At 34.0% G+C, this 12,266-nt stretch overlaps 3 protein-coding genes across 6 annotated transcripts; 1 reads left to right on the top strand and 2 right to left on the bottom strand.

Annotated features, from left to right (window-relative positions):
- LOC109133263 (expansin-A15-like) lies at positions 2–1,167 on the top strand (the record flags this gene model as incomplete). Its single annotated transcript, XM_019246248.1, has 2 exons — positions 2–174; positions 369–1,167. Coding segments are annotated over 2 exons (480 nt in total), but the record flags the coding sequence as incomplete, so codon positions are not given.
- LOC104793847 (mediator of RNA polymerase II transcription subunit 8-like) lies at positions 5,227–8,932 on the bottom strand. Of its 3 annotated transcripts, none has more exons than XM_019246607.1 (13): positions 8,806–8,932; positions 8,481–8,707; positions 8,271–8,395; positions 8,051–8,175; positions 7,773–7,956; positions 7,568–7,651; positions 7,394–7,449; positions 7,046–7,306; positions 6,491–6,541; positions 5,984–6,190; positions 5,806–5,856; positions 5,646–5,709; positions 5,227–5,566 (listed from the first exon to the last, which is right to left on the bottom strand). In XM_019246607.1, the coding sequence occupies exons 2-13, from the start codon at positions 8,678–8,680 to the stop codon at positions 5,385–5,387; spliced, it is 1,590 nt and encodes a 529-aa protein (XP_019102152.1). In that variant the 5' UTR covers positions 8,681–8,707; positions 8,806–8,932; the 3' UTR covers positions 5,227–5,384. The 3 variants fall into 3 exon arrangements, with proteins under 3 accessions (XP_019102152.1, XP_019102151.1, XP_019102153.1); XM_019246606.1 differs by having other exon boundaries at positions 8,810–8,932; XM_019246608.1 differs by having other exon boundaries at positions 8,481–8,695; positions 8,810–8,932.
- On the bottom strand, positions 9,753–12,260 carry LOC104790072 (agamous-like MADS-box protein AGL30). Of its 2 annotated transcripts, none has more exons than XM_010515769.2 (11): positions 12,074–12,260; positions 11,934–11,993; positions 11,827–11,845; positions 11,671–11,735; positions 11,539–11,554; positions 11,391–11,452; positions 11,210–11,306; positions 11,060–11,134; positions 10,875–10,987; positions 10,378–10,786; positions 9,753–10,280 (listed from the first exon to the last, which is right to left on the bottom strand). In XM_010515769.2, the coding sequence occupies exons 1-11, from the start codon at positions 12,256–12,258 to the stop codon at positions 10,263–10,265; spliced, it is 1,119 nt and encodes a 372-aa protein (XP_010514071.1). In that variant the 5' UTR covers positions 12,259–12,260; the 3' UTR covers positions 9,753–10,262. The 2 variants fall into 2 exon arrangements, with proteins under 2 accessions (XP_010514071.1, XP_010514072.1); XM_010515770.2 differs by having other exon boundaries at positions 11,934–11,990.

Here is a 12,266-nt window from a genome sequence, read left to right as displayed (position 1 = left end):
TTTACCTGGTGCTATCGTAGTCACAGCCACCAATTTCTGCCCTCCCAACAACGCACTTCCAAATAACGCTGGTGGTTGGTGTAACCCTCCGCTTCACCATTTCGATCTCTCTCAGCCTATCTTCCAACGCATTGCTCATTACAAAGCTGGTGTTGTCCCTGTTTCTTACAGAAGGTAAACATACACTTGTACTGTCACAAAGTCTTAATCTTTTCTACATAAGTTACCTAGTTGCTCTGTTTCTTAAAGAAAAAGTCACTTTACTCTTGAAAGTTTCAATCTTTATTCAATTTTCACAAGTCTTGTTATTAGTTCTCTGTTTCGTTTTTATTATTTAACTGATGGTTGTTGTTTTGATTGATATGTAGGGTTCCGTGCAAGAGAAGGGGAGGGATAAGGTTTACAATCAACGGCCACTCTTACTTCAACCTTGTATTGGTGACCAATGTTGGTGGTGCTGGAGATGTTCACTCGGTTGCGGTTAAAGGTTCAAGAACAAGGTGGCAGCAAATGTCAAGAAACTGGGGACAGAACTGGCAGAGCAACAATCTCTTAAACGGTCAAGCATTGTCTTTCAAGGTTGTTGCTAGTGATGGTCGAACTGTAGTCTCTAACAACATTGCTCCAGCTAGTTGGTCATTCGGACAAACCTTCACAGGCCGTCAATTCCGTTGAGATTGGTTTTTTAAGTCCGGTCTCTATATAGTTTAGGGTTTGTGTAGTGGTGTGGAAAGAGAAGAGGGTTTAAGGCTTTTTAGGGTTTTAAGTGGAGAGCCTTGAAAAAACTCTTGAGGGTGTAAAATGGATAGAGGAGCTTATTTTGAAAGGGCTCTTTTAGTCATTTTAAGGATTAGGGTTTTAGTAAAGTGGGTATTGGGTAGTAGAGCGGTGTTTGTCTAAAGGGACCTCTATGTTTCCCCAATGGGTTCCTTTTGTTTTATCACTTTTTTTTTTTTTTTTTTGCCTTTTTCTGTCTTGTGGTTTAAAAAGCAGAAGTGGGTAGGGGCAGAGGACGAATTCACCTCCCGCCTTGTGTTCTTCTTGGGTCGTTTTTTTTGTTTACGTTATGAGGTTGTAATGTAAGGGTTGTTTAAGATCCAACTTACCTAATGTGTTTTTGTTAAGTGATTTTGAATTCTATTTTGTTTCGTGTGATTTGAAAGTTTATTATTGCTTTCATAGTTAAGAACAGTAACCGTTTTGAACATTCGAAGACAAAAATAATAAGAAAGCCAATGCCCATGTGAGAGTATGAACATTCTAAGGGAGGACCAAAATATTATTAAAGCAAGGATCAATGAATAAATATAATTTGAATTAGAGATTCTAGAAACTTTTTGGGTAATGTTAGGTGACATTAAATAGCATTGCAAAAGGAAAAAATATGTTAATCAATGCCCATGTGATTATGAACATTCTAAGGTAGGATCAAAACATATTTTTAAGTTTTCCACTTAGTAAGTAATAAGTGACCTACTCTATATCTATACTAGTATTTTTGCAGCATTTTTTGCTCAAAAATAGGTTTTGGAAAGTTTTAACATTTAATGTATTAATAGGTTTTGGAAAGTTTTAACATTTAATGTATTGACTTAAATATTAGTTACCAAAAATTTCAAAATTAATTATAGGTAAGATTTAAATAATTAAGGAAATCTTTCTACCTCGTTCAAACATATATAAGTATATGATTCATTTTTATTTTTATTTGAATTTATATTTAAATTATCTTGAATTATTCTATAATACATTTAGTTAATAAAAATTGTAATTTTTTCCTGCATATGATATAATATAAATGTTTTAAAACAGACATATATTACTCAATTTACGGGTATAATATCCCACATCGCTTAAAAAGTTGGACAATGGTTCAGAGTCATACTATAAAAGAGATCAAAATAATTCATAATATAAAAAATTTGATTTATCACACATTCAAACTTAAAAACTTTTATTTGGTTTATTCCGGTTCTTTATTTTAAATATTTTTAAAAATTTCAATATTATAAATATTATAAATATTTCAACTTTTAGAAAAGTTAGAAGATCTTTAAAATATTAATAATATATTTAAACTTTTACTAAACTTCAAATATGAAAAATACTTAACTGTTTTAAGAATTCTAAGTATTATAAATATTTAAACTTTATAAGAAACGCTAATCTTATAAAATGTAAATAGTTACAATCTTAATAAATAACATATCAACTCAAGCTAATATTTATAATACAAAAAATAAATATTAAAACTTAAGATGATATAGTGCAAGTTAAAACATCTCAGGACTGAGTTCTATAGCGGGACAAGTTTGTCGATATATAAATAAATTTAAAATATTATTAATTTGATGTTACACGGGTAAAACATCATTTTATTATTTTGTTAACACTATCGATATCACACAATAGACATATCTACTTAAATTGAGTAAATAAATATTATGTAAAAAATAAATTATTTTATGGTTTATATTTTAAACCATAAAATTAACAATTATTATATAATTATAAAATATTTAACCAATAAATACCATTTATAAGTTAAATGTTTTTGTTATAAATAATTTGTCATGGGGTGTACCGCGGATCCTAGTGATTATGAATAACCAAAACTAGCTAAAAGCCTAACATTATGGTTTCTTATGGTATGTTACTACACCAAACATAAACTTATACAATCGTTATGATCGAAAAATGGCCATAATGATGATATCAACTATGAACTATAAGTATGCCATTTTCAACTGAACATCATGAGTGTAATTAGCTATGCATAGTTGGCTTGTGGAGGCCTAATGTAAATTAAATTTGCAAACAACTAAAAATTATCTTATGCTAATCCTTTGTGGTTTATTTGATTTAGAATTTAGTTGGTTTTATGTACATAATTCTTTTTCATCTGGTGACTAATAAGTTAAAGAGTCTAAAATTAAATTTTGTATCTTATTCCTAATTATGTATACATGTCGTAAAGTGTACCTAAAGAATTAGAAAGTATCATCCGTTTGATATTTGTAGTTAAAGTTTTTATTTTCTTATTTTATTTTGTGTTTTGTTTTAATAACCAATTCATGTGTATATATGAAAATATATAAATGGTGACAAAAAAATATATTAGAGCATCTCCAATGGTCCTCTATTTTCACCTTTAAACTCTATTATAGAATAGTTTTGCTCCAATAGATCTCTATTTTCACTTCTATAATAGAGATTACTATTTTTTCCCCTATTTTTAGAGGAACTCTATTTTTTCCTCTATAAATAGAGGTGAACTATTTTATTTGCAAAGTAGTCCTCTTAATCTTTAACTTCTTTTATTTATCACCAAATAAATAAAATAAATAATTTTAAGAACTAATAATACAAATTTAATAAAATAAGTATTTTTAAAAGCTAATAATATAAATTTAAGTATAAATATTTAGTCTAAAATATAGAGAAAACTATTGTAAAATGGGTTAGTTTGCAATTTTTATAAATAAAAGGTGTTAATTGTAAAATAAAAAAAGAATCTATTTAGAATATTCCTGTTTATAGGAAAAATAGAGAAAACCATTAGAGCAAAACTTCTTCTATTATAGAGATCCTCTATTATAGAGAAAAAAATAGGGAAAACCATTCGAGATGGTCTTATAGAAATCTGATAAATAAGAAGACAAAAAAAAGAGAGGCTAAAGTCATGAATTAATATGTATGGAAAAGCTAAAACACGTGTACAAGTTATTAACAATATCATGTACTATGAAGTCTATGTTAATAAAATGTGTCTTGTTATAGATGAAAAGACGGTGAGAAGGATAGGAAGATGCAAAGCTGTATTCCATTATTCGAGTTTTTAACAATATGAAGCTTAAAGAGACATTTCACAACTTCTACTTTGTCTCCTTTATCTATCTGTCCGTTTCATTTCCGAAGCTACTATGGCTGGCTAGCCTGGCTTTGGTGTTTGCATTTACTTCATGACAATAGTATTATAGAGAGACAAGAGAATTTGCACGTCCCCCATTTGTCAGATTCTTTTCTTGTTTTTGAAGCCATTTGTCAGAATCTTCCCGGAGACTTTCTTTGTCTTCCTTTTGTGTATGTTAAGCATATATTATAGTTTTGGGCCAATCTCATTCTTAGCTATTTACACTCAAACCTCTATAAATTAATATTTAGTAAACTAATATTCTTTATAAATTAATAAATTTCTCGGGTCCCAAGTTAGAATTAATGTAATTTTGGACATAATTCGATAATATAATAAAATAATATAATTTTTGAAATTTTTTTGTAAATATATGGTCCAAACAATAGTATAAATTAATAATTATATAAAATTATCAAAATATATGTATATATAAATATTAATTTTTGTTAGACCTCATTTCTAATATTTTTACTATATCAAAAACTTTTAGTTTTCTCTTCAAAACATGAGAATTGTTATTTTCCTTGTAATTGATTATATAAAAATATTATTTATAACAATTAAATCTTAGTTTTTTTTTTTTTTTTTTTAAAATTACCAAATATAAACAATATCTCTATAAATTATTAATTTATCGATAAAATAAAACCTTTATAAATTAATAAATTTCTGTAGTCCCAACATTATTAATTTATAAAAATTTTACTGTATTAACTCTAGTTTTGTACTTAAAGTGGTTAAAGTAATCAGCATTGGCTAAATTGGCTATCATTATATTATCATTCCTAACTTGTACTTTCTTGTGAGGGGTTAAAATTCAGTTTATATCGGTTCAGTTTGATTATAAAATTGGATGAAGATTTTTATAAGATTTTTTTGGATTTATTTTTATAGAAATTATGCTTTATATTACACCTACGTATATAAGATTTAAACCAGTTAAAGAAAAGAAGACAAACCTAAATATAAGTACATAAAAAATGATAATGCTAGTTGTATACAAAATTTGGTTGACAAGAAAACAAAAGAAAAATTGTCAGAAAAAAATTAAATAGCTATCGAGTCGCAGTTTTGGAGCTCTCAGAAAACAGGTAAAGGGATTCTCATAGACACGTCGCTGTCTCGAGTCCCGTGTACAACAGAAGCGCGTCTACGTTTTGTCTTGTACCCATCAACGGCGTCGACATGTCCATGTCTTTGATACGTGTCGAATCCTCTACAAACTTGTCAGAACCATATTAATCCTTCACCGTCCGATGTCTCTCTGCTTCACGTTTGTTAGACCGCACAGTAAGTAACAAAGCAGTGTGTGAACTGTGAAGTAAAGTACAAAAACTTAAGAAAAGTTTGGCGGGGGGTATCAATGTTCTTTCTTTTGAGGTTTAGAATGAGCCAGGCCCATTTTAGAGTACTACAAACGTATAGGCCTATGCTGATTACAACAAGCCCAAATCATAAGAAAAAAGGATTATTGAGGATTCTGTTGGTGCCTTTGCTGCGCGTTCTGCTGCATCATGTTATTATTAGACTGTAGCTGCTGATTTGTCTGCATATTTCCATAGCCTCCTCCTTGTTGTTGTTGCTGCTGCTGTTGTTGCGGTTGCTGAGGTTGCGATTGCTGCGTTTGCATCATTCCGCTGCTGTTAAACACTGCAAAGACAGGATAAATTAAGTACTGGGTGAATCGGTTTACTAAGAAAAGAATGTTTTACAAGACTTGTTTACTTACTCTGGTCACCCAACATTTGAGAAGAATGGCTTCTTTGAGGATTTGTACCCGAAACTCCAAATTGCTAAGAACAAAAAAAGTCCAAGAGAAATCAGATTAGGACAACGTTCATCGTTTTGATTTGGGTAACATAGTGACGTAGAGAAGTTTATGAGCTAACCTGCATCCTAGGAACCACTGTCTGAGATTGCATAGATGACATGTTTGGTATCTGGAATTAAAGGAAAAAAGTCAAAACCAAATCAAGTAATCACAACATAAGTTCTAAACCAAATAAAGTATTTAGTTTCGAGTTCAGCAATTCAGTAATTCAAGAGGTTTAAAGAGAGGTGACTGACCATTTGGCTACTTGGGGAGCCTTGTGCAGAAGTAAACAATGCACTATTGGCGCCACTTGAAAACTGGTTTAAGTGACGGTTCATCGCTGGATTCAGCTGTCCTTGAGACATGCTATGCTGAATATGTCCACCTGAGAGCTGTCTAGCTTGGAGTTGTTGGTGCCCAGCCATTGGCTGGGAATATGACATTTGATGTTGCCCATGTAACTGAAAAGTAAGAGGGAACTCAACTTAATAAACTTAACAAGACAAAAGCTCTACTGTTTGAAACTATAAACTCTCAGAACCACTTTATAAAAAAAAACTTCTGCCAAGATCTAGTATAATTTCTCAAGCGTATGTATCATTCACTGCATAAATACGTCTTATCTTCTTCAATTATGGCCTCAACAAATGTGCACAATGATTCAAACAATTGACAAAGGTTGGGTATGATCCTTTTCGCGTTACAGAATGCAAAACCTCATAGCCTAAATATGTTTAAGTTCCATCTCTAGAAGAACTTACCGTCTGAAACTTCTGCTGAGGTTGTCCATGCAAATCGTGAAGTGCTGGTATCTGGGTCTACACAAAGAATTAGCATGTTGCCTGAAAAAGCAGATGGCAGAAAAAACCCTGTCAACTGCTACGTAAGAAAATGTTCAAGCCTACCTGACCCAATCCCTGCATAGAACTTTGTCTGAGCTGTTGTTGTTGTGCAAGTAGTTGCTGCTGATGTTGAGGCATCTGCATAAATTTTGCCCTTTGCTGCTGCTGAAGCTGTTGGTGCAGGATTTGTTGCTGAGGCGAAGGTGCATTAACCATACCCGTAGCGCGAGGAGAGTTGGAATATGGTAATGGAGATGCTGTGTTATCAAAGTTAGGACCAGATGGTGATGCAGCTGATCTTCCCATGAATTGTGTTCCAGAAACCTAAAAACACTCAAATACATAAGCCTCCAAAGACAATGATACTAACAGAAACAATAATCATCACATCTGGAGAGAATATAACTTAACCTGCATCATTCCTTGATTGTTGATGTTGTTTGACTGCCCNCGTAAGAAAATGTTCAAGCCTACCTGACCCAATCCTTGCATAGAACTTTGTCTGAGCTGTTGTTGTTGTGCAAGTAGTTGCTGCTGATGTTGAGGCATCTGCATTAATTTTGCCCTTTGCTGCTGCTGAAGCTGTTGGTGCAGGATTTGTTGCTGAGGCGAAGGTGCATTAACCATACCCGTAGCGCGAGGAGAATTGGAATATGGTAATGGAGATGTTGTGTTATCAAAGTTAGGACCAGATGGTGATGCAGCTGATCTTCCCATGAATTGTGTTCCAGAAACCTAAAAACACTCAAATACATAAGCCTCCAAAGACAATGATACTAACAGAAACAATAATCATCACATCTGGAGAGAATATAACTTAACCTGCATCATTCCTTGATTGTTGATGTTGTTTGACTGCCCAGGTAATGCAATCTTACCTAATGAAAGAGAAATTTTGGACCCATTAATATCGTAAGAATGCCATTGGTAATAGTATAAGAAAAAGATTCACGCATTGGGTTTACTTCTACCGGGACAGATCAATGAAACTGTTACCTGCATCGTTGATAATTAGCACATCTGCAAGATGTGGTGGAAGTGCAGTGGTTATCTGTCTCTGGTCTGGAGGCAGTCTTGTTCCTTGAAACAATAATTGTGAAAAAAAATATGAGAAAGAACTCAACAGAACCAAAAAATGCAGCTTCTCACCAAATCAAATGTTTTGATATAAGTTAAAAAGGAATTTGAAGGCTCTTCTTACCTGCGCCGTCGTTCACAGCTGCTCGTAGCATGTTCTCTTGCTCTTGAATCTTTGCAGCTTGACCTTTATCCATGGTTGGAAGCACAGATGGGCCTTGACGAGCGCCAAATCCGTAAGCTTTACGAGTATCAGCTAATACTTTCTCTGCATTTTCACAAGCTGCTGCAATCATATCCATCCTCGCCTGTAAACAAAATTCCAAAACAAAGTGCTCTCTCAAAACCAGCCAAAGCCTAAAAACATAGAGAGAAATCACAACAAAAATTCATTCAACTCACCTTTAGCCTTTCAATCTGCATTGGTATAGGCAAACTCTGAACGCCCTGAAGCAACTGCTCCCTCTTGGCATTGTCATCAGTTTCCATCTCCGGGAGTAATTTGGAAGACAACATAACGGGCAAAACTGCAGATTCACTAATAGAAGCTAAGCTAAACCAGTTCCATCGCACTCCCAATTCAGTAACTCATCGACCAAAAACATAAACAAAAAGAACATACTTCCAGCATTAACGGCATTAACGTTCTTAGGAAGAACAACAAACGCATTGGAAACTTTCTTCACCTCTTCCACAATGTTAAAAAGCTCGAGATTTACCATCGAATACTGCCCCAATATATCCTGCCTGTAAAAAAAAAAAAATCATCAATCTCTGTTACAAAAACTCAATAGACCCAAAGAGAATCAAAATCTGGAATTGAAAGAAGAACCATTTAGGAGTAGTGTTGGTTCGACCATAAGCGTCGAAATCTTCAAGGATCCGAGAAATGGCTTTGAATAAACTAAGGGCTCGTGTCTTCAATGACTCCAGATTTAGTTCCTTCTCCAATTTCGGATTCAGCTTTTCAACCACCGGTGGTGGTGGTTGCTGCGGCTGCGTCGTCGTCGCTAACCCAACTCCACCCTCCATTGATACACAGAGGTACTAAACAAATCCCTAATCCCAAATTTGACGAAATTTAGGGTTTCTATCATCACAGCGATTGAACTATTAACTAGGTTACGATTAGAAAAAAAAAAAACACAAACACATACTTACGATTAGAAAACGAAACCAAAACGAGATTTGCGAAAGCAAAGACTGGTGGTCTAAGCGCAAAGATTGAAGAAGGCTTCGATTTTGGAGAAGACGAGAGAGAGAGAGTGTTGGTGAAAAGAGAGAACCGGGAAACAATAACATACCAATCCATAAATAAATTTATATGTTTTCTCTTTGAATATTGGGTTACATGGTTTGATTGGTATGGGCATCCGATTTTGGTTAAGATTATTTTAACTATCTGGTTTGGTTTAGGTATTGCGTTTGAATACACACAATCTTCTACTACATCTGAAGCACTAGAATTTTGAAAAGAATTGGGGTTTTGGTACATTTTCAAAATTTGCAAATAGATCATATTCTCACAAAGGTCTTTACAAGTGGTAAGGACAAAACTGCCTTGAATCTCCTTCCTTTTATTGGGTGGTACCATACCAATGCTGGACTCTAATATGCATGGTTGGACGCAATAAAGATGGTTGAGAAATGGGAATCTCAACCCAATAATGATATGATACACCATTACTTCTCAAACTCCCTAAAACTTTTCGAGAAGCTGATACGTGCGTAGAAGAGAAGACTGCAATAGATGAGAAGTTGATAATAGAAGAGAAGAATAATTGGATGTTGCTGAGCTTGTACATGAAGAAGTTAAGAAGAAAGCTATGATCGTTTTTATAAATAGAAGTTTGAGGATCATTGTGAGATCATCCTGCATGATTGGAAGATTAGAGCCTGCGTTGCTCTGTTACAGAGGATACCAGAGGATAAGAAGAAATAAATGTATCTCGCTCCTTATCAGAAGCTATTAGCTAATGTGAAAGTCTACAAGATACTGACTGTGTTGATGCTCTTGGTGATTCAAAATCGTGATACATTTCTTGCCACTTGTAAAGACCTGGAAGAATCATAAAATGTAGTCTCCCTACCTCATAAACATAGCTTCTTGTAAACTCTTTGTATAACCACTTAAATAAACCAGAGTCCTTTGACGACAAAAACATTAATAAACACTGTTTTGTTTGTTTTACAATTAAATGAATGAAAAAAGAAGCATAGATACAGCTAGAGTTTTGTAGGAAGGGAAGGAGAGAGAGTTCCTCATCTTTTTGGCTGTCATGGCGTTACTTTGACAGCCTCACCAGAAGACACTAACTTTTATCGCCGGAGAAAAAAAATGGAAAACCTCAAAAATCTCTCATAACAATTGAGAAATTATGTATAGAAAAGAATAAATTAAAAACACAGAACATCTATTTTGAAGATATTGAAATAACGTATTGTGTGTGGTTTGGTTGCAAATCTAACCAGAATTACCACTGGTTCTTCTTCTTGGAACCGATTCAGAAATCTGCAGGAGTTTCTTGTTTTCTTGCTGTTTTCTGAAACAAAAAAATTGGTGAGTTCCTCCAATGATGTGTTTTTTGTATCATCATCATTCATCACATCTCTCTCAGTTCGGTTGCTGCATCTGTAAGAAAGAAGAACAAATGTCAAATCACTTTAAAAAGTTTAGATTTTGATGCATCTGTAAGAGACATGAACAGAAAAAGTTTTGTTTTGTTTACCTGGGAGAACAAGTATTCGTCGAACATTGAGAGTGAGCAAGGCAAGGAGCTGCTGCTAGAACCAAACCTGGTTTGGTTGGTGTTGTTGTAAGCAGAAGATCCAGGTGGTGGTGCCTTAAAAAATCCATTCATATGATACTCTCTCTGATTCATTGGAATATAAACCTGAGGGGGAGGAGGAGGCAACGTTGGTTGATGATTCATATCATTATGCAGATTGGGATTGTATGGTGTGATATTATTATTAGTGAACTGCTGATGTGAGCTTGGTTGCGGTTTCAGCTGTCCGGTGTTTAGTTCATCAAGAAAGCTTGTTTCTTGACCCGAAATTGTAATTTCAGGAGACTTCCCTGTTCCAAAGTAGCCTGGATAGCTCCCGAACGAAGAACTCGCTGAGCACTCTACTTCCCTTTTGAGGATAGACAGAGATTTGGTTTTAAGATATGGATTCAAATTGGAAGAAAAGAAAATGACTCTCAGTGAGAGTTTTCACAAACCTCTGCGGGATTGGATTGTGTTCCTCCGTGACAATGTTGGTGGTGTTGCTATTAAGAATCCATGACATAGACTGAAGCTGTTGTTCTAGAGGAATCTGAATCCCATCTTGCATCTGAAAGTTACAAAACCGGGTTTACAGTTTGATTGTGTTTCAAATGAGATCTCTAAAGAAGAAGTAAATTACCGAGCATGTTGACCAATCTTTAACAAAGTTTGCGTTATCTATTTGCATTGCTTGTTGCTGCTGCCCAAAATGTTCCTATCAACCAAATAGTTTTTGAGTTTTGAGTTTTGCGGATGAAGTGAAATGAAAACTTTTTAACCAAAAAGATACCTTATGTGCACGCAATTGATCAATAGATTGCCTAATAGAAATTTCGAGTTGTCCCAAGTGTTCAACGTTATTAATCTTATCAGGTTCTGTCCAATAACTGCAGAACATGATACAACTAAGTATATAACCGAGCAAAAACATCAAGAAAACAAAGAATCATCATCTTCAGAAAGATCTTTACCTTAATCTTCCATGTATTTCAGAAATCCGAGCTTGCAGAATCCTTGCTTGAGCACTCAAGTCCTGAATACAATGCGGTTTTCAAAAGTTTTAGGCTTTGGCAAATGTGATAGACATTAGAAATGGAAAGAGAGACTTAAAGTGAATACCTCTATTGTCGAATTACTGAAACCACAGAACCAAAAACAAACAAGAGAGGAGACAAAAAAGAGTTAATATTCATATAGAGATTATGAAGTTTGTTGCAAAAGATTTAGTTAAAAACTGTTTCCTTTACATACCTTGAGGCTATAAATTCGCGTATATTTACATCGTGATCCAACTTTTGAAAAGTTTTCTTCAAGTTCTGAGCTTTCGAAAGAGAAACGTTTGAATCAGGGATTCTCATAAACATACATTTGAAACAAGACGTCATTTGATTGTGTATAAAAACTTACTTCAAGACTCTCGAACTTCCTGTTATCAAAAGAAATGCAACCAATGAGTTAAAGCAAGACAACAAACAAAAACACATCGATAAGAATCTGAAGATTAATCACCAAACCTTTTGGTTCTTTCCTGCGGTGTTACTTGAGAAAACTTAGCAATCACCTCTTCCATACTACTGAATAAAAAAAAACCACAAAGCAATTAACAATCAGACAACACAACACAATCTCTCTTAGAGATGGACAATACAAATACCTTCGTGTACCGCAACATAACGCAGCCTTCCCAGTAGGAGAGAACATAAGAAGAACAATATCAATGTCACAAAGAATCGAAAGCTCATTAGCCTTTTTCAAGATCCCACTTTTCCTTTTAGCAAATGTAGATTGGCGTCCATTTGGGTTCTCTAACTTCTTTATCTTCAATTTTACCCTTCCCATCCTGTTGT

Source organism: Camelina sativa, chromosome 6, assembly GCF_000633955.1.
Source record: "Camelina sativa cultivar DH55 chromosome 6, Cs, whole genome shotgun sequence".
NCBI lineage: Eukaryota > Viridiplantae > Streptophyta > Magnoliopsida > Brassicales > Brassicaceae > Camelina > Camelina sativa.
The sequence above is the reverse complement of the archived record's forward strand: the minus strand, read 5'-3'. Positions and strand labels throughout refer to the sequence as shown.